This window comes from Oncorhynchus tshawytscha, linkage group LG16 (genome assembly GCF_018296145.1).
Source record: "Oncorhynchus tshawytscha isolate Ot180627B linkage group LG16, Otsh_v2.0, whole genome shotgun sequence".
Classification (NCBI taxonomy): Eukaryota; Metazoa; Chordata; class Actinopteri; order Salmoniformes; family Salmonidae; genus Oncorhynchus; species Oncorhynchus tshawytscha.
Window position 1 is genome coordinate 2,489,451 of NC_056444.1, and position 23,845 is coordinate 2,513,295.

The window sequence follows — 23,845 nt, forward strand, 5'->3', positions numbered from 1 at the left end:
GATCGCGACCACTGCTCTACAGACTACCAGTAACAATTCAACTAACTATCTACTAACCCTACCCTTAACCTTTACCCTAACCCTAGCTCTAACCCTAACCTTAACCTTTACCCTAACCCTAGCTGTAACCCTAACCTTAACCCTTAACCCTAACTCTAACCCTTTACCCTAACCTCAACCCGTATCCTAACCCTGACCTCAACCCTTACCCTAACCCAAACCTTAACGCTAACCTTTACCCTAACTCTAACCCTTTACCCTAACCTTAACCCTTATGCTAACTCTAAACGTAACCCTTAACCCTAGCCCTAGCTCTAACCCTAATCTTAACCCTTAACCCTAGCCCTAGCTGTAACCCTAACCTCAACCCTTATCCTAACCCTGACCTCAACCCTTACCCTAACCCTAACCTTAACCCATTACCCCCATGGGATCATCAACTAGATTCAGCTTCGGCCGATGTTTTCTTGAGCGGATGGACGGGTGGCTGGAACATGATTACTAATCATTTGTAGACCGCAAATTAACCGCATGAAGCTAAAACCGATATTATTTTTGACTAAAACATAATAATTTCAAACCTTGATTACATTTGTATGCGACCATGTGTCTCTCTATTGTACACAGGGATACTTTGGAACAGATTTCTTCAATTAAAATCACTTGGAGCTGATTTATTGTGTTTTTAGTCTTTTATGTTCAACAATGAAAATGTACAAATTAAAAATGTACTTTTCTTTACTCAGAAAACTTGGGGGGTGGTCAAATAAAACCACCCGCGGGCCAAATTCGTCATGTTGGGGAACCCTACCTTAACCTTAACCCTTATTCTAACCTTAACCCTAATCTTAACAAGCAGTTGCTTATCAACAGATTTCCATTACTGCAATGTGTCTGTAAGTGTCGTTGAATAACAGCATGTCTTGTATCAACAGGAGTATCCCACTGTGATGGTTGGAGTGTTCATCGAACAGCCCACTCCTTTCCTCTCTCAATTCTTCCAGAGACTTGCGACCCTCGACTACCCCAAACATAAACTTAACGTCTTCGTTCATAACAACGTGAGTATGGAGTATCTGCAGCTGGGCCTTGGCTCTTGGTCGACTCAGTATGGCAGAGTGCAAGACACAGCTTCCGATCCATCAAACATGTCCTCTTCTCTCTCTCAGCTCTCTGTAATTTAACTGTAATATTAGAAATAATTATCTGTCTCTGTCTCTCTGTCTGTCTCTGCAGGAGGTTTACCATGAGAGACACATCCAGAAGTTTTGGGAGGAAAATAAAGACGTGTTCAACAGCTTCAAGGTTGTGGGTCCGGAGGAGAACTTGAGCCAAGGAGAGGCCAGGAATATGGGCATGTACGTACGCTACCGACCTGTGTGTATGTGTGATTCTTCTAGTTGTGTGTGTCTCCGTCTCTCAAACCTGAAACCTAAATATCTCGTCCCCTAAACCTTCCCCCCCTCACCTCACCTCAGAGAGACTAGGGCCCCTAAACCTTCTCCCCATCCTCACCTCAGAGAGACTAGGGCCCCTAAACCTTCCCCCATCCTCACCTCAGAGAGACTAGGGCCCCTAAACCTTCCCCCCATCCTCACCTCAGAGAGACTAGGGCCCCTAAACCTTCTCCCCCATCCTCACCTCAGAGAGACTAGGGCCCCTAAACCTTCCCCCCATCCTCACCTCAGAGAGACTAGAGCCCCTAAAACTTCCCCCCATCCTCACCTCAGAGAGACTAGGGCCCCTAAACCTTCCCCCATCCTCACCTCAGAGAGACTAGGGCCCCTAAACCTTCCCCCATCCTCACCTCAGAGAGACTAGGGCCCCTAAATCTTTCCCCCTCACCTCACCTCAGAGAGACTAGGGCCCCTAAACCTCCCCCCATCCTCAGAGAGACTAGGGCCCCTAAACCTTCCCCCATCCTCAGAGAGACTAGGGCCCCTAAACCTTCCCCCCTCACCTCACCTCACCTCAGAGAGACTAGGGCCCCTAAACCTTCTCCCCTCACCTCAGAAGGAAGTGTCTAGCTTAGCCTGTTCCCAGATCTGTATGAACTAGCTGCGTGACAAGGAACATAGGAGAAGGCAAGACAGCACGAACAGATCTGACACCAGGCTAGGTTGGGAGTAACATAGGGCGGTGCACAATTTGCCCAGCATTGTCCAGGTTTGGCCAGTGTAGGCCATCATTGTAATTAAGAATTTGTTCTTAACTGACTTAGCTAGTTAAATAAAGGTTAAAAAAGGTTAGACAGCACAAACAGATCTGGTACCAGGCTAGGTTAGACAGCACAAACAGATCTGGTACCAGGCTAGGTTAGACAACACAAGTAGATCTAGCACCAGGCTAGGTTAGACAGCACAAACAGATCTGGTACCAGGCTAGGTTAGACAGCACAAGCAGATCTGGTTCCAGGCTAGGTTAGACAGCACAAGCAGATCTGGTACCAGGTTAGGTTAGACAACACAAGCAGATCTAGCACCAGGCTAGGTTAGACAGCACAAGCAGATCTGCTACCAGGCTAGGTTAGACAGCACAAACAGATCTGACCCCAGGCTAGGTTAGACAGCACAAACAGATCTGACCCCAGGCTAGGTTAGACAACACAAACATATCCTGCACCAGGCTAGGTTAGACAGCACAAGCATATCTGGTACCTGGCTAGGTTAGACAGCACAAACAGATCTGGTACCAGGCTAGGTTAGACAACACAAGCAGATCTAGCACCAGGCTAGGTTAGACAGCACAAGCAGATCTGGTACCAGGCTAGGTTAGACAGCACAAGCAGATCTGGTTTCAGGCTAGGTTAGACAGCACAAACAGATCTGACCCCAGTCTAGGTTAGACAGCACAAACAGATCTGTCACCAGGCTAGGTTAGACAACACAAACAGATCTGACCCCAGGCTAGGTTAGACAACACGAACAGATCCTGCACCAGGCTAGGTTAGACAACACAAACAGATCTGACCCCAGGCTAGGTTAGACAACACGAACAGATCCTGCACCAGGCTAGGTTAGACAGCACAAGCAGATCTGACCCCAGGCTCTCAATGAACCCATTGAACTATCACAAAGAGAGCATGCCAATGTTTTAGATCACTAGACAGGACAAGACTGAGTAGGACGGGGCAGGATGGGGCATGACAGGACAGGGCAGTTCGGGACAGGGCAGGTCGGGACAGGGCAGGTCGGGACAGGACAGGTCGGGACAGGACAGGGCAGGTCGGGACAGGACAGGGCAGGTCGGGACAGGACAGGGCAGGTTGGGACAGGACAGGGCAGGTCAGGACAGGGCAGGTCGGGACAGGACAGGTTGGGACAGGCTCTCAATGAACCCATTGAACTATCACAAAGAGAGCATGCCAATGTTTTAGATCACTAGACAGGACAAGACTGAGTAGGACGGGACGGGATGGGGCAGGACAGGACAGGGCAGTTCGGGACAGGACAGGGCAGGTCGGGACAGGGCAGGTCGGGACAGGACAGGGCATGACGGGACAGGACAGGACAGGGCAGGTCGGGACAGGACAGGGCAGGTCGGGACAGGGCAGGTTGGGACAGGACAGGGCAGGTCGGGACAGGGCAGGTCGGGACAGGACAGGTTGGGACAGGACAGGGCAGGTCGGGACAGGACAGGGCAGGTTGGGACAGGACAGGGCAGGTCGGGACAGGGCAGGTCGGGACAGGACAGGTTGGGACAGGACAGGGCAGGTCGGGACAGGACAGGGCAGGTCGGGACAGGACAGGTCGGGACAGGACAGGGCAGGTCGGGACAGGACAGGGCAGGTCGGGACAGGACAGGTCGGGACAGGACAGGGCAGGTCGGAACAGGGCGGGTCGGGACAGGACAGGGCGGGTCGGGACAGGACAGGGCAGGTCGGGACAGGACAGGTCGGGACGGGACAGGGCAGGTCGGAACAGGGCGGGTCGGGACAGGACAGGGCAGTTTAGGACAGGACAGAGTAGGACGGGACAGGATGGGGCATGACAGGACAGGACAGGGCAGTTAGGGACAGGACAGGGCAGTTCGGGACAGGACAGGTCGGGACAGGACAGGGCAGGTCGGGACATGACAGGGCAGGTCGGGACAGGACAGGTCGGGACAGGACAGGGCAGGTCGGGACAGGACAGGACAGGGAATGACCGGACAGGACAGGGCAGGTCGGGACAGGATAGGGCAGGTCGGGACAGGACAGGGCAGGTCGGGACAGGACAGGGCAGGTCGGGACAGGGCAGGTCGGGACAGGGATGTCGGGACAGGACAGGGATGTCGGGACAGGACAGGGCAGTTCGGGACAGGGCAGGTCGGGACAGGACAGGACAGGGCAGGTCGGGACAGGGCAGGTCGGGACAGGACAGGGCAGGTCGGGACAGGACAGGGCAGGTCGGGACAGGACAGGGCAGGTCGGGACAGGACAGGGCAGGTCGGGACAGGACAGGGCAGTTCGGGACAGGACAGAGTAGGACGGGACGGGATGGGGCATGACAGGACAGGGCAGTTCAGTTCAGGATGCCCCCCCCCATTATTCACAATCCTCTCTAAGGGTTATCAGTGGTCTGTAATCTTCAAATGAATATACAGTACATAAACCTCAATTACACCCTTCATTGAGAACTGAATCTCTGTAGTAGGGAATTAGTAGTGTTTTACTTAGGATCTAATCATTGGAAACTTGCAAAGTACAGCAGGACATATTGTAAAGTGTATGTTTGGTATCTAATCTCCCTATCATCATGATGTCCGTTGTAATTGATCAGCTGTAATTAATATCCCAATCATTGATTGGTTCCTCTTGTACCTGTCAGGTGGGAAGGGAGTGGGTCCATATGGGTCCATATGTGAGGGCTAAATCTATTTTAAGACTTTATGTGCTCGGTAGCTCATCAGGCCATCGTTTATAATTATATTATAATGAATCAATGATTGATCAGACTTTTTTCCTCCATGTGTATAACCAAGGGGGCTGTGTCGTAAGGACCCAGGCTGTGACTACTACCTCAGTATGGACGCTGACGTGATGCTCACCAACAGACAGACCCTGAAGATCCTCATCGAGCAGAACAGGTGTGTTGTTGTATTTCTGTCTCAGGCTGTGTTGTTTTTATGTTGCTGTGGTCGTTACTATACAGAGGGATCGTCATAGCGACAGGAAGCTGAATGATCTCAAACATTAAATGTTTATGTATGTTACATGGGTAATATAGAAGAGGGTGATAGATAATATTACTGCTGCAGACTGTTGAAGGTTATATTACTGATGAAGGTTATATTACTGATGAAGGTTATATTACTGATGAAGGTTATATTACTGCTGCAGACTGTTGAAGGTTATATTACTGATGAAGGTTATATTACTGATGAAGGTTATATTACTGATGAAGGTTATATTACTGCTGCAGACTGTTGAAGCTAATATTACTGATGAAGGTTATATTACTGCTGAAGGTTATATTACTGCTGAAGGCTATATTACTGATGAAGGTTATATTACTGCTGCAGACTGTTGAAGGTTATATTACTGATGAAGGTTATATTACTGATGAAGGTTATATTACTGATGAAGGTTATATTACTGATGAAGGTTATATTACTGATGAAGGTTATATTACTGATGAAGGTTATATTACTGATGAAAGTTATATTACTGCTGAAGGTTATATTACTGCTGCAGACTGTTGAAGGTTATATTACTGCTGAAGGTTATATTACTGCTGAAGGTTATATTACTGCTGCAGACTGTTGAAGGTTATATTACTGATGAAGGTTATATTACTGATGAAGGTTATATTACTGATGAAGGTTGTATTACAGCTGAAGGTTATATTACTGATGAAGGTTATATTACTGCTGAAGGTTATATTACTGCTGAAGGTTATATTACTGCTGAATGTTATATTACCGCTGAAGATTATATTACTGCTGCAGACTGTTGAAGGTTATATTACTGCTGAAGGTTATATTACTGCTGAAGGTTATATTACTGATGAAGGTTATATTACTGCTGAAGACTGTTGAAAGTTGTATTACTGCTGTTGAAGGTTATATTACTGACGCAGACTGGTGAAGGTTATATTACTGCTGCAGACTGGTGAAAGTTATATTACTGCTGAAGGTTATATTACTGATGAAGGTTATATTACTGCTGAAGATTATATTACTTCTGCAGACTGTTGAAAATTATATTACTGCTGAAGGTTATATTACTGCTGAAGGTTATATTACTGCTGAAGGTTATATTACTGTTGAAGGTTATATTACTGATGAAGGTTATATTACTGCTGAAGGTTATATTACTGATGAAGGTTATATTACTGCTGAAGGTTATATTACTGCTGAAGGTTATATTACTGTTGAAGGTTATATTACTGATGAAAGTTATATTACTGCTGAAGGTTATATTACTGATGAAGGTTATATTACTGCTGAAGGTTATATTACTGTTGAAGGTTATATTACTGATGAAGGTTATATTACTGATGAAGGTTATATTACTGTTGAAGGTTATATTACTGATGAAGGTTATATTACTGCTGCAGACTGTTGAAGGTTATATTACTGATGAAGGTTATATTACTGATGAAGGTTATATTACTGCTGCAGACTGTTGAAGCTAATATTACTGATGAAGGTTATATTACTGCTGAAGGTTATATTACTGCTGAAGGCTATATTACTGATGAAGGTTATATTACTGCTGCAGACTGTTGAAGGTTATATTACTGCTGAAGGTTATATTACTGATGAAGGTTATATTACTGATGAAGGTTATATTACTGCTGCAGACTGTTGAAGCTAATATTACTGATGAAGGTTATATTACTGCTGAAGGTTATATTACTGCTGAAGGCTATATTACTGATGAAGGTTATATTACTGCTGCAGACTGTTGAAGGTTATATTACTGATGAAGGTTATATTACTGATGAAGGTTATATTACTGATGAAGGTTATATTACTGATGAAAGTTATATTACTGCTGCAGACTGTTGAAGGTTATATTACTGATGAAGGTTATATTACTGATGAAGGTTATATTACTGCTGAAGGTTATATTACTGCTGCAGACTGTTGAAGGTTATATTACTGCTGAAGGTTATATTACTGCTGAAGGTTATATTACTGCTGCAGACTGTTGAAGGTTATATTACTGATGAAGGTTATATTACTGATGAAGGTTATATTACTGATGAAGGTTGTATTACAGCTGAAGGTTATATTACTGATGAAGGTTATATTACTGCTGAAGGTTATATTACTGCTGAAGGTTATATTTCTGCTGAATGTTATATTACCGCTGAAGATTATATTACTGCTGCAGACTGTTGAAGGTTATATTACTGCTGAAGGTTATATTACTGCTGAAGGTTATATTACTGATGAAGGTTATATTACTGCTGAAGGTTATATTACTGATGAAGGTTATATTACTGCTGAAGACTGTTGAAAGTTGTATTACTGCTGTTGAAGGTTATATTACTGACGCAGACTGGTGAAGGTTATATTACTGCTGCAGACTGGTGAAAGTTATATTACTGCTGAAGGTTATATTACTGATGAAGGTTATATTACTGCTGAAGATTATATTACTTCTGCAGACTGTTGAAAATTATATTACTGCTGAAGGTTATATTACTGCTGAAGGTTATATTACTGCTGAAGGTTATATTACTGCTGAAGGTTATATTACTGTTGAAGGTTATATTACTGATGAAGGTTATATTACTGCTGAAGGTTATATTACTGATGAAGGTTATATTACTGCTGAAGGTTATATTACTGCTGAAGGTTATATTACTGTTGAAGGTTATATTACTGATGAAAGTTATATTACTGCTGAAGGTTATATTACTGATGAAGGTTATATTACTGCTGAAGGTTATATTACTGTTGAAGGTTATATTACTGATGAAGGTTATATTACTGATGAAGGTTATATTACTGTTGAAGGTTATATTACTGATGAAGGTTATATTACTGCTGCAGACTGTTGAAGGTTATATTGCTGATGAAGGTTATATTACTGATGAAGGTTATATTACTGATGAAGGTTATATTACTGCTGCAGACTGTTGAAGGTTATATTACTGCTGAAGGTTATATTACTGATGAAGGTTATATTACTGATGAAGGTTATATTACTGCTGCAGACTGTTGAAGCTAATATTACTGATGAAGGTTATATTACTGCTGAAGGTTATATTACTGCTGAAGGCTATATTACTGATGAAGGTTATATTACTGCTGCAGACTGTTGAAGGTTATATTACTGATGAAGGTTATATTACTGATGAAGGTTATATTACTGATGAAGGTTATATTACTGATGAAAGTTATATTACTGCTGCAGACTGTTGAAGGTTATATTACTGATGAAGGTTATATTACTGATGAAGGTTATATTACTGCTGAAGGTTATATTACTGCTGCAGACTGTTGAAGGTTATATTACTGCTGAAGGTTATATTACTGCTGAAGGTTATATTACTGCTGCAGACTGTTGAAGGTTATATTACTGATGAAGGTTATATTACTGATGAAGGCTATATTACTGATGAAGGTTGTATTACAGCTGAAGGTTATATTACTGCTGAAGGTTATATGACTGCTGCAGACTGTTGAAGGTTATATTACTGATGAAGGTTATATTACTGATGAAGGTTGTATTACAGCTGAAGGTTATATTACTGATGAAGGTTATATTACTGCTGAAGGTTATATTACTGCTGAAGGTTATATTACTGCTGAATGTTATATTACCGCTGAAGATTATATTACTGCTGCAGACTGTTGAAGGTTATATTACTGCTGAAGGTTATATTACTGCTGAAGGTTATATTACTGATGAAGGTTATATTACTGCTGAAGACTGTTGAAAGTTGTATTACTGCTGTTGAAGGTTATATTACTGACGCAGACTGGTGAAGGTTATATTACTGCTGCAGACTGGTGAAAGTTATATTACTGCTGAAGGTTATATTACTGATGAAGGTTATATTACTGCTGAAGATTATATTACTTCTGCAGACTGTTGAAAATTATATTACTGCTGAAGGTTATATTACTGCTGAAGGTTATATTACTGCTGAAGGTTATATTACTGCTGAAGGTTATATTACTGTTGAAGGTTATATTACTGATGAAGGTTATATTACTGCTGAAGGTTATATTACTGATGAAGGTTATATTACTGCTGAAGGTTATATTACTGCTGAAGGTTATATTACTGTTGAAGGTTATATTACTGATGAAAGTTATATTACTGCTGAAGGTTATATTACTGATGAAGGTTATATTACTGCTGAAGGTTATATTACTGTTGAAGGTTATATTACTGATGAAGGTTATATTACTGATGAAGGTTATATTACTGTTGAAGGTTATATTACTGATGAAGATTATATTACTGCTGCAGACTGTTGAAGGTTATATTACTGATGAAGGTTATATTACTGATGAAGGTTATATTACTGATGAAGGTTATATTACTGCTGCAGACTGTTGAAGATTATATTACTGATGAAGGTTATATTACTGATGAAGGTTATATTACTGATGAAGGTTATATTACTGCTGCAGACTGTTGAAGGTTATATTACTGCTGAAGGTTATATTACTGATGAAGGTTATATTACTGATGAAGGTTATATTACTGCTGCAGACTGTTGAAGCTAATATTACTGATGAAGGTTATATTACTGCTGAAGGTTATATTACTGCTGAAGGCTATATTACTGATGAAGGTTATATTACTGCTGCAGACTGTTGAAGGTTATATTACTGCTGAAGGTTATATTACTGATGAAGGTTATATTACTGATGAAGGTTATATTACTGCTGCAGACTGTTGAAGCTAATATTACTGATGAAGGTTATATTACTGCTGAAGGTTATATTACTGCTGAAGGCTATATTACTGATGAAGGTTATATTACTGCTGCAGACTGTTGAAGGTTATATTACTGATGAAGGTTATATTACTGATGAAGGTTATATTACTGATGAAGGTTATATTACTGATGAAGGTTATATTACTGCTGAAGGTTATATTACTGCTGAAGGCTATATTACTGATGAAGGTTATATTACTGCTGCAGACTGTTGAAGGTTATATTACTGCTGAAGGTTATATTACTGATGAAGGTTATATTACTGATGAAGGTTATATTACTGCTGCAGACTGTTGAAGCTAATATTACTGATGAAGGTTATATTACTGCTGAAGGTTATATTACTGCTGAAGGCTATATTACTGATGAAGGTTATATTACTGCTGCAGACTGTTGAAGGTTATATTACTGATGAAGGTTATATTACTGATGAAGGTTATATTACTGATGAAGGTTATATTACTGATGAAAGTTATATTACTGCTGCAGACTGTTGAAGGTTATATTACTGATGAAGGTTATATTACTGATGAAGGTTATATTACTGCTGAAGGTTATATTACTGCTGCAGACTGTTGAAGGTTATATTACTGCTGAAGGTTATATTACTGCTGAAGGTTATATTACTGCTGCAGACTGTTGAAGGTTATATTACTGATGAAGGTTATATTACTGATGAAGGTTATATTACTGATGAAGGTTGTATTACTGATGAAGGTTATATTACTGATGAAGGTTATATTACTGCTGAAGGTTATATTACTGCTGAAGGTTATATTACTGCTGAATGTTATATTACCGCTGAAGCTTATATTACTGCTGCAGACTGTTGAAGGTTATATTACTGCTGAAGGTTATATTACTGCTGAAGGTTATATTACTGATGAAGGTTATATTACTGCTGAAGACTGTTGAAAGTTGTATTACTGCTGTTGAAGGTTATATTACTGACGCAGACTGGTGAAGGTTATATTACTGCTGCAGACTGGTGAAAGTTATATTACTGCTGAAGGTTATATTACTGATGAAGGTTATATTACTGATGAAAGTTATATTACTGCTGAAGGTTATATTACTGATGAAGGTTATATTACTGCTGAAGGTTATATTACTGTTGAAGGTTATATTACTGATGAAGGTTATATTACTGATGAAGGTTATATTACTGTTGAAGGTTATATTACTGATGAAGGTTATATTACTGCTGCAGACTGTTGAAGGTTATATTACTGATGAAGGTTATATTACTGATGAAGGTTATATTACTGATGAAGGTTATATTACTGCTGCAGACTGTTGAAGATTATATTACTGATGAAGGTTATATTACTGATGAAGGTTATATTACTGATGAAGGTTATATTACTGCTGCAGACTGTTGAAGGTTATATTACTGCTGAAGGTTATATTACTGATGAAGGTTATATTACTGATGAAGGTTATATTACTGCTGCAGACTGTTGAAGCTAATATTACTGATGAAGGTTATATTACTGCTGAAGGTTATATTACTGCTGAAGGCTATATTACTGATGAAGGTTATATTACTGCTGCAGACTGTTGAAGGTTATATTACTGATGAAGGTTATATTACTGATGAAGGTTATATTACTGATGAAGGTTATATTACTGATGAAAGTTATATTACTGCTGCAGACTGTTGAAGGTTATATTACTGATGAAGGTTATATTACTGATGAAGGTTATATTACTGCTGAAGGTTATATTACTGCTGCAGACTGTTGAAGGTTATATTACTGCTGAAGGTTATATTACTGCTGAAGGTTATATTACTGCTGCAGACTGTTGAAGGTTATATTACTGATGAAGGTTATATTACTGATGAAGGCTATATTACTGATGAAGGTTGTATTACAGCTGAAGGTTATATTACTGCTGAAGGTTATATTACTGCTGCAGACTGTTGAAGGTTATATTACTGATGAAGGTTATATTACTGATGAAGGTTATATTACTGATGAAGGTTGTATTACAGCTGAAGGTTATATTACTGATGAAGGTTATATTACTGCTGAAGGTTATATTACTGCTGAAGGTTATATTACTGCTGAATGTTATATTACCGCTGAAGATTATATTACTGCTGCAGACTGTTGAAGGTTATATTACTGCTGAAGGTTATATTACTGCTGAAGGTTATATTACTGATGAAGGTTATATTACTGCTGAAGACTGTTGAAAGTTGTATTACTGCTGTTGAAGGTTATATTACTGACGCAGACTGGTGAAGGTTATATTACTGCTGCAGACTGGTGAAAGTTATATTACTGCTGAAGGTTATATTACTGATGAAGGTTATATTACTGCTGAAGATTATATTACTTCTGCAGACTGTTGAAAATTATATTACTGCTGAAGGTTATATTACTGCTGAAGGTTATATTACTGCTGAAGGTTATATTACTGCTGAAGGTTATATTACTGTTGAAGGTTATATTACTGATGAAGGTTATATTACTGCTGAAGGTTATATTACTGATGAAGGTTATATTACTGCTGAAGGTTATATTACTGCTGAAGGTTATATTACTGTTGAAGGTTATATTACTGATGAAAGTTATATTACTGCTGAAGGTTATATTACTGATGAAGGTTATATTACTGCTGAAGGTTATATTACTGTTGAAGGTTATATTACTGATGAAGGTTATATTACTGATGAAGGTTATATTACTGTTGAAGGTTATATTACTGATGAAGGTTATATTACTGCTGCAGACTGTTGAAGGTTATATTGCTGATGAAGGTTATATTACTGATGAAGGTTATATTACTGATGAAGGTTATATTACTGCTGCAGACTGTTGAAGGTTATATTACTGCTGAAGGTTATATTACTGATGAAGGTTATATTACTGATGAAGGTTATATTACTGCTGCAGACTGTTGAAGCTAATATTACTGATGAAGGTTATATTACTGCTGAAGGTTATATTACTGCTGAAGGCTATATTACTGATGAAGGTTATATTACTGCTGCAGACTGTTGAAGGTTATATTACTGATGAAGGTTATATTACTGATGAAGGTTATATTACTGATGAAGGTTATATTACTGATGAAAGTTATATTACTGCTGCAGACTGTTGAAGGTTATATTACTGATGAAGGTTATATTACTGATGAAGGTTATATTACTGCTGAAGGTTATATTACTGCTGCAGACTGTTGAAGGTTATATTACTGCTGAAGGTTATATTACTGCTGAAGGTTATATTACTGCTGCAGACTGTTGAAGGTTATATTACTGATGAAGGTTATATTACTGATGAAGGCTATATTACTGATGAAGGTTGTATTACAGCTGAAGGTTATATTACTGCTGAAGGTTATATTACTGCTGCAGACTGTTGAAGGTTATATTACTGATGAAGGTTATATTACTGATGAAGGTTATATTACTGATGAAGGTTGTATTACAGCTGAAGGTTATATTACTGATGAAGGTTATATTACTGCTGAAGGTTATATTACTGCTGAAGGTTATATTACTGCTGAATGTTATATTACCGCTGAAGATTATATTACTGCTGCAGACTGTTGAAGGTTATATTACTGCTGAAGGTTATATTACTGCTGAAGGTTATATTACTGATGAAGGTTATATTACTGCTGAAGACTGTTGAAAGTTGTATTACTGCTGTTGAAGGTTATATTACTGACGCAGACTGGTGAAGGTTATATTACTGCTGCAGACTGGTGAAAGTTATATTACTGCTGAAGGTTATATTACTGATGAAGGTTATATTACTGCTGAAGATTATATTACTTCTGCAGACTGTTGAAAATTATATTACTGCTGAAGGTTATATTACTGCTGAAGGTTATATTACTGCTGAAGGTTATATTACTGCTGAAGGTTATATTACTGTTGAAGGTTATATTACTGATGAAGGTTATATTACTGCTGAAGGTTATATTACTGATGAAGGTTATATTACTGCTGAAGGTTATATTACTGCTGAAGGTTATATTACTGTTGAAGGTTATATTACTGATGAAAGTTATATTACTGCTGAAGGTTATATTACTGATGAAGGTTATATTACTGCTGAAGGTTATATTACTGATGAAGGTTATATTACTGATGAAGGTTATATTACTGATGAAGGTTATATTACTGTTGAAGGTTATATTACTGATGAAGATTATATTACTGCTGCAGACTGTTGAAGGTTATATTACTGATGAAGGTTATATTACTGATGAAGGTTATATTACTGATGAAGGTTATATTACTGCTGCAGACTGTTGAAGATTATATTACTGATGAAGGTTATATTACTGATGAAGGTTATATTACTGATGAAGGTTATATTACTGCTGCAGACTGTTGAAGGTTATATTACTGCTGAAGGTTATATTACTGATGAAGGTTATATTACTGATGAAGGTTATATTACTGCTGCAGACTGTTGAAGCTAATATTACTGATGAAGGTTATATTACTGCTGAAGGTTATATTACTGCTGAAGGCTATATTACTGATGAAGGTTATATTACTGCTGCAGACTGTTGAAGGTTATATTACTGCTGAAGGTTATATTACTGATGAAGGTTATATTACTGATGAAGGTTATATTACTGCTGCAGACTGTTGAAGCTAATATTACTGATGAAGGTTATATTACTGCTGAAGGTTATATTACTGCTGAAGGCTATATTACTGATGAAGGTTATATTACTGCTGCAGACTGTTGAAGGTTATATTACTGATGAAGGTTATATTACTGATGAAGGTTATATTACTGATGAAGGTTATATTACTGATGAAGGTTATATTACTGCTGAAGGTTATATTACTGCTGAAGGCTATATTACTGATGAAGGTTATATTACTGATGAAGGTTATATTACTGATGAAGGTTGTATTACAGCTGAAGGTTATATTACTGATGAAGGTTATATTACTGCTGAAGGTTATATTACTGCTGAAGGTTATATTACTGCTGAATGTTATATTACCGCTGAAGATTATATTACTGCTGCAGACTGTTGAAGGTTATATTACTGCTGAAGGTTATATTACTGCTGAAGGTTATATTACTGATGAAGGTTATATTACTGCTGAAGACTGTTGAAAGTTGTATTACTGCTGTTGAAGGTTATATTACTGACGCAGACTGGTGAAGGTTATATTACTGCTGCAGACTGAAAGTTATATTACTGCTGAAGGTTATATTACTGATGAAGGTTATATTACTGATGAAAGTTATATTACTGCTGAAGGTTATATTACTGATGAAGGTTATATTACTGCTGAAGGTTATATTACTGTTGAAGGTTATATTACTGATGAAGGTTATATTACTGATGAAGGTTATATTACTGTTGAAGGTTATATTACTGATGAAGGTTATATTACTGCTGCAGACTGTTGAAGGTTATATTACTGATGAAGGTTATATTACTGATGAAGGTTATATTACTGATGAAGGTTATATTACTGCTGCAGACTGTTGAAGATTATATTACTGATGAAGGTTATATTACTGATGAAGGTTATATTACTGCTGCAGACTGTTGAAGGTTATATTACTGCTGAAGGTTATATTACTGATGAAGGTTATATTACTGATGAAGGTTATATTACTGCTGCAGACTGTTGAAGATAATATTACTGATGAAGGTTATATTACTGCTGAAGGTTATATTACTGCTGAAGGCTATATTACTGATGAAGGTTATATTACTGCTGCAGACTGTTGAAGGTTATATTACTGATGAAGGTTATATTACTGATGAAGGTTATATTACTGATGAAGGTTATATTACTGATGAAAGTTATATTACTGCTGCAGACTGTTGAAGGTTATATTACTGATGAAGGTTATATTACTGATGAAGGTTATATTACTGCTGAAGGTTATATTACTGCTGCAGACTGTTGAAGGTTATATTACTGCTGAAGGTTATATTACTGCTGAAGGTTATATTACTGCTGCAGACTGTTGAAGGTTATATTACTGATGAAGGTTATATTACTGATGAAGGCTATATTACTGATGAAGGTTGTATTACAGCTGAAGGTTATATTACTGCTGAAGGTTATATTACTGCTGCAGACTGTTGAAGGTTATATTACTGATGAAGGTTATATTACTGATGAAGGTTATATTACTGATGAAGGTTGTATTACAGCTGAAGGTTATATTACTGATGAAGGTTATATTACTGCTGAAGGTTATATTACTGCTGAAGGTTATATTACTGCTGAATGTTATATTACCGCTGAAGATTATATTACTGCTGCAGACTGTTGAAGGTTATATTACTGCTGAAGGTTATATTACTGCTGAAGGTTATATTACTGATGAAGGTTATATTACTGCTGAAGACTGTTGAAAGTTGTATTACTGCTGTTGAAGGTTATATTACTGACGCAGACTGGTGAAGGTTATATTACTGCTGCAGACTGGTGAAAGTTATATTACTGCTGAAGGTTATATTACTGATGAAGGTTATATTACTGCTGAAGATTATATTACTTCTGCAGACTGTTGAAAATTATATTACTGCTGAAGGTTATATTACTGCTGAAGGTTATATTACTGCTGAAGGTTATATTACTGCTGAAGGTTATATTACTGTTGAAGGTTATATTACTGATGAAGGTTATATTACTGCTGAAGGTTATATTACTGATGAAGGTTATATTACTGCTGAAGGTTATATTACTGCTGAAGGTTATATTACTGTTGAAGGTTATATTACTGATGAAAGTTATATTACTGCTGAAGGTTATATTACTGATGAAGGTTATATTACTGCTGAAGGTTATATTACTGTTGAAGGTTATATTACTGATGAAGGTTATATTACTGATGAAGGTTATATTACTGTTGAAGGTTATATTACTGATGAAGGTTATATTACTGCTGCAGACTGTTGAAGGTTATATTGCTGATGAAGGTTATATTACTGATGAAGGTTATATTACTGATGAAGGTTATATTACTGCTGCAGACTGTTGAAGGTTATATTACTGCTGAAGGTTATATTACTGATGAAGGTTATATTACTGATGAAGGTTATATTACTGCTGCAGACTGTTGAAGCTAATATTACTGATGAAGGTTATATTACTGCTGAAGGTTATATTACTGCTGAAGGCTATATTACTGATGAAGGTTATATTACTGCTGCAGACTGTTGAAGGTTATATTACTGATGAAGGTTATATTACTGATGAAGGTTATATTACTGATGAAGGTTATATTACTGATGAAAGTTATATTACTGCTGCAGACTGTTGAAGGTTATATTACTGATGAAGGTTATATTACTGATGAAGGTTATATTACTGCTGAAGGTTATATTACTGCTGCAGACTGTTGAAGGTTATATTACTGCTGAAGGTTATATTACTGCTGAAGGTTATATTACTGCTGCAGACTGTTGAAGGTTATATTACTGATGAAGGTTATATTACTGATGAAGGCTATATTACTGATGAAGGTTGTATTACAGCTGAAGGTTATATTACTGCTGAAGGTTATATTACTGCTGCAGACTGTTGAAGGTTATATTACTGATGAAGGTTATATTACTGATGAAGGTTATATTACTGATGAAGGTTGTATTACAGCTGAAGGTTATATTACTGATGAAGGTTATATTACTGCTGAAGGTTATATTACTGCTGAAGGTTATATTACTGCTGAATGTTATATTACCGCTGAAGATTATATTACTGCTGCAGACTGTTGAAGGTTATATTACTGCTGAAGGTTATATTACTGCTGAAGGTTATATTACTGATGAAGGTTATATTACTGCTGAAGACTGTTGAAAGTTGTATTACTGCTGTTGAAGGTTATATTACTGACGCAGACTGGTGAAGGTTATATTACTGCTGCAGACTGGTGAAAGTTATATTACTGCTGAAGGTTATATTACTGATGAAGGTTATATTACTGCTGAAGATTATATTACTTCTGCAGACTGTTGAAAATTATATTACTGCTGAAGGTTATATTACTGCTGAAGGTTATATTACTGCTGAAGGTTATATTACTGCTGAAGGTTATATTACTGTTGAAGGTTATATTACTGATGAAGGTTATATTACTGCTGAAGGTTATATTACTGATGAAGGTTATATTACTGCTGAAGGTTATATTACTGCTGAAGGTTATATTACTGATGAAGGTTATATTACTGATGAAGGTTATATTACTGCTGCAGACTGTTGAAGGTTATATTACTGCTGAAGGTTATATTACTGATGAAGGTTATATTACTGATGAAGGTTATATTACTGCTGCAGACTGTTGAAGCTAATATTACTGATGAAGGTTATATTACTGCTGAAGGCTATATTACTGATGAAGGTTATATTACTGCTGCAGACTGTTGAAGGTTATATTACTGCTGAAGGTTATATTACTGATGAAGGTTATATTACTGATGAAGGTTATATTACTGCTGCAGACTGTTGAAGCTAATATTACTGATGAAGGTTATATTACTGCTGAAGGTTATATTACTGCTGAAGGCTATATTACTGATGAAGGTTATATTACTGCTTCAGACTGTTGAAGGTTATATTACTGATGAAGGTTATATTACTGATGAAGGTTATATTACTGATGAAGGTTATATTACTGATGAAGGTTATATTACTGCTGAAGGTTATATTACTGCTGAAGGCTATATTACTGATGAAGGTTGTATTACTGCTGCAGACTGTTGAAGGTTATATTACTGCTGAAGGTTATATTACTGATGAAGGTTATATTACTGATGAAGGTTATATTACTGCTGCAGACTGTTGAAGCTAATATTACTGATGAAGGTTATATTACTGCTGAAGGTTATATTACTGCTGAAGGCTATATTACTGATGAAGGTTATATTACTGCTGCAGACTGTTGAAGGTTATATTACTGATGAAGGTTATATTACTGATGAAGGTTATATTACTGATGAAGGTGATATTACTGATGAAGGTGATATTACTGATGAAAGTTATATTACTGCTGCAGACTGATGAAGGTTATATTACTGATGAAGGTTATATTACTGATGAAGGTTATATTACTGATGAAGGTGATATTACTGATGAAGGTGATATTACTGATGAAAGTTATATTACTGCTGCAGACTGATGAAGGTTATATTACTGATGAAGGTTATATTACTGCTGAAGGTTATATTACTGCTGCAGACTGTTGAAGGTTATATTACTGCTGAAGGTTATATTACTGCTGAAGGTTATATTACTGCTGCAGACTGTTGAAGGTTATATTACTGATGAAGGTTATATTACTGATGAAGGTTATATTACTGATGAAGGTTGTATTACAGCTGAAGGTTATATTACTGATGAAGGTTATATTACTGCTGAAGGTTATATTACTGCTGAAGGTTATATTACTGCTGAATGTTATATTACCGCTGAAGATTATATTACTGCTGCAGACTGTTGAAGGTTATATTACTGCTGAAGGTTATATTACTGCTGAAGGTTATATTACTGATGAAGGTTATATTACTGCTGAAGACTGTTGAAAGTTGTATTACTGCTGTTGAAGGTTATATTACTGACGCAGACTGGTGAAGGTTATATTACTGCTGCAGACTGGTGAAAGTTATATTACTGCTGAAGGTTATATTACTGATGAAGGTTATATTACTGCTGAAGATTATATTACTTCTGCAGACTGTTGAAAATTATATTACTGCTGAAGGTTATATTACTGCTGAAGGTTATATTACTGCTGAAGGTTATATTACTGCTGAAGGTTATATTACTGTTGAAGGTTATATTACTGATGAAGGTTATATTACTGCTGAAGGTTATATTACTGATGAAGGTTATATTACTGCTGAAGGTTATATTACTGCTGAAGGTTATATTACTGATGAAGGTTATATTACTGATGAAGGTTATATTACTGCTGCAGACTGTTGAAGGTTATATTACTGCTGAAGGTTATATTACTGATGAAGGTTATATTACTGATGAAGGTTATATTACTGCTGCAGACTGTTGAAGCTAATATTACTGATGAAGGTTATATTACTGCTGAAGGCTATATTACTGATGAAGGTTATATTACTGCTGCAGACTGTTGAAGGTTATATTACTGCTGAAGGTTATATTACTGATGAAGGTTATATTACTGATGAAGGTTATATTACTGCTGCAGACTGTTGAAGCTAATATTACTGATGAAGGTTATATTACTGCTGAAGGTTATATTACTGCTGAAGGCTATATTACTGATGAAGGTTATATTACTGCTTCAGACTGTTGAAGGTTATATTACTGATGAAGGTTATATTACTGATGAAGGTTATATTACTGATGAAGGTTATATTACTGATGAAGGTTATATTACTGCTGAAGGTTATATTACTGCTGAAGGCTATATTACTGATGAAGGTTGTATTACTGCTGCAGACTGTTGAAGGTTATATTACTGCTGAAGGTTATATTACTGATGAAGGTTATATTACTGATGAAGGTTATATTACTGCTGCAGACTGTTGAAGCTAATATTACTGATGAAGGTTATATTACTGCTGAAGGTTATATTACTGCTGAAGGCTATATTACTGATGAAGGTTATATTACTGCTGCAGACTGTTGAAGGTTATATTACTGATGAAGGTTATATTACTGATGAAGGTTATATTACTGATGAAGGTGATATTACTGATGAAGGTGATATTACTGATGAAAGTTATATTACTGCTGCAGACTGATGAAGGTTATATTACTGATGAAGGTTATATTACTGATGAAGGTTATATTACTGATGAAGGTGATATTACTGATGAAGGTGATATTACTGATGAAAGTTATATTACTGCTGCAGACTGATGAAGGTTATATTACTGATGAAGGTTATATTACTGCTGAAGGTTATATTACTGCTGCAGACTGTTGAAGGTTATATTACTGCTGAAGGTTATATTACTGCTGAAGGTTATATTACTGCTGCAGACTGTTGAAGGTTATATTACTGATGAAGGTTATATTACTGATGAAGGTTATATTACTGATGAAGGTTGTATTACAGCTGAAGGTTATATTACTGATGAAGGTTATATTACTGATGAAGGTTATATTACTGCTGAAGGTTATATTACTGCTGAAGGTTATATTACTGCTGAATGTTATATTACCGCTGAAGCTTATATTACTGCTGCAGACTGTTGAAGGTTATATTACTGCTGAAGGTTATATTACTGCTGAAGGTTATATTACTGATGAAGGTTATATTACTGCTGAAGACTGTTGAAAGTTGTATTACTGCTGTTGAAGGTTATATTACTGACGCAGACTGGTGAAGGTTATATTACTGCTGCAGACTGGTGAAAGTTATATTACTGCTGAAGGTTATATTACTGATGAAGGTTATATTACTGATGAAAGTTATATTACTGCTGAAGGTTATATTACTGATGAAGGTTATATTACTGCTGAAGGTTATATTACTGTTGAAGGTTATATTACTGATGAAGGTTATATTACTGATGAAGGTTATATTACTGTTGAAGGTTATATTACTGATGAAGGTTATATTACTGCTGCAGACTGTTGAAGGTTATATTACTGATGAAGGTTATATTACTGATGAAGGTTATATTACTGATGAAGGTTATATTACTGCTGCAGACTGTTGAAGATTATATTACTGATGAAGGTTATATTACTGATGAAGGTTATATTACTGATGAAGGTTATATTACTGCTGCAGACTGTTGAAGGTTATATTACTGCTGAAGGTTATATTACTGATGAAGGTTATATTACTGCTGAAGGTTATATTACTGCTGCAGACTGTTGAAGGTTATATTACTGATGAAGGTTATATTACTGCTGAAGGTTATATTACTGCTGAAGGTTATATTACTGATGAAGGTTATATTACTGCTGCAGACTGTTGAAGGTTATATTACTGATGAAGGTTATATTACTGATGAAGGTTATATTACTGATGAAGGTTATATTACTGATGAAAGTTATATTACTGCTGTAGACTGTTGAAGGTTATATTACTGATGAAGGTTATATTACTGATGAAGGTTATATTACTGCTGAAGGTTATATTACTGCTGCAGACTGTTGAAGGTTATATTACTGCTGAAGGTTATATTACTGCTGAAGGTTATATTACTGCTGCAGACTGTTGAAGGTTATATTACTGATGAAGGTTATATTACTGATGAAGGCTATATTACTGATGAAGGTTGTATTACAGCTGAAGGTTATATTACTGCTGAAGGTTATATTACTGCTGCAGACTGTTGAAGGTTATATTACTGATGAAGGTTATATTACTGATGAAGGTTATATTACTGATGAAGGTTGTATTACAGCTGAAGGTTATATTACTGATGAAGGTTATATTACTGCTGAAGGTTATATTACTGCTGAAGGTTATATTACTGCTGAATGTTATATTACCGCTGAAGATTATATTACTGCTGCAGACTGTTGAAGGTTATATTACTGCTGAAGGTTATATTACTGCTGAAGGTTATATTACTGATGAAGGTTATATTACTGCTGAAGACTGTTGAAAGTTGTATTACTGCTGTTGAAGGTTATATTACTGACGCAGACTGGTGAAGGTTATATTACTGCTGCAGACTGGTGAAAGTTATATTACTGCTGAAGGTTATATTACTGATGAAGGTTATATTACTGCTGAAGATTATATTACTTCTGCAGACTGTTGAAAATTATATTACTGCTGAAGGTTATATTACTGCTGAAGGTTATATTACTGATGAAGGTTATATTACTGCTGAAGACTGTTGAAAGTTGTATTACTGCTGTTGAAGGTTATATTACTGACGCAGACTGGTGAAGGTTATATTACTGCTGCAGACTGGTGAAAGTTATATTACTGCTGAAGGTTATATTACTGATGAAGGTTATATTACTGCTGAAGATTATATTACTTCTGCAGACTGTTGAAAATTATATTACTGCTGAAGGTTATATTACTGCTGAAGGTTATATTACTGCTGAAGGTTATATTACTGCTGAAGGTTATATTACTGATGAAGGTTATATTACTGCTGAAGGTTATATTACTGATGAAGGTTATATTACTGCTGAAGGTTATATTACTGCTGAAGGTTATATTACTGTTGAAGGTTATATTACTGATGAAAGTTATATTACTGCTGAAGGTTATATTACTGATGAAGGTTATATTACTGCTGAAGGTTATATTACTGTTGAAGGTTATATTACTGATGAAGGTTATATTACTGTTGAAGGTTATATTACTGATGAAGATTATATTACTGCTGCAGACTGTTGAAGGTTATATTACTGATGAAGGTTATATTACTGATGAAGGTTATATTACTGATGAAGGTTATATTACTGCTGCAGACTGTTGAAGATTATATTACTGATGAAGGTTATATTACTGATGAAGGTTATATTACTGATGAAGGTTATATTACTGCTGCAGACTGTTGAAGGTTATATTACTGCTGAAGGTTATATTACTGATGAAGGTTATATTACTGATGAAGGTTATATTACTGCTGCAGACTGTTGAAGCTAATATTACTGATGAAGGTTATATTACTGCTGAAGGTTATATTACTGCTGAAGGCTATATTACTGATGAAGGTTATATTACTGCTGCAGACTGTTGAAGGTTATATTACTGCTGAAGGTTATATTACTGATGAAGGTTATATTACTGATGAAGGTTATATTACTGCTGCAGACTGTTGAAGCTAATATTACTGATGAAGGTTATATTACTGCTGAAGGTTATATTACTGCTGAAGGCTATATTACTGATGAAGGTTATATTACTGCTGCAGACTGTTGAAGGTTATATTACTGATGAAGGTTATATTACTGATGAAGGTTATATTACTGATGAAGGTTATATTACTGATGAAAGTTATATTACTGCTGCAGACTGTTGAAGGTTATATTACTGATG

The 23,845-nt window shown here is 36.6% G+C and overlaps 1 protein-coding gene across 2 annotated transcripts in view; it reads left to right on the forward strand.

Annotated features, from left to right (window-relative positions):
- Positions 1 to 23,845, forward strand: part of plod2 (procollagen-lysine, 2-oxoglutarate 5-dioxygenase 2) — a 165,903-nt gene that overhangs the window by 95,814 nt on the left and 46,244 nt on the right. For both annotated transcript variants that reach the window (XM_042298679.1, XM_042298680.1), the window contains exons 9-11: positions 936 to 1,061; positions 1,237 to 1,358; positions 4,963 to 5,067. In XM_042298679.1, coding sequence (XP_042154613.1) covers positions 936 to 1,061; positions 1,237 to 1,358; positions 4,963 to 5,067 — 353 coding nt within the window. The remainder of the gene's footprint in view (positions 1 to 935; positions 1,062 to 1,236; positions 1,359 to 4,962; positions 5,068 to 23,845) is intronic.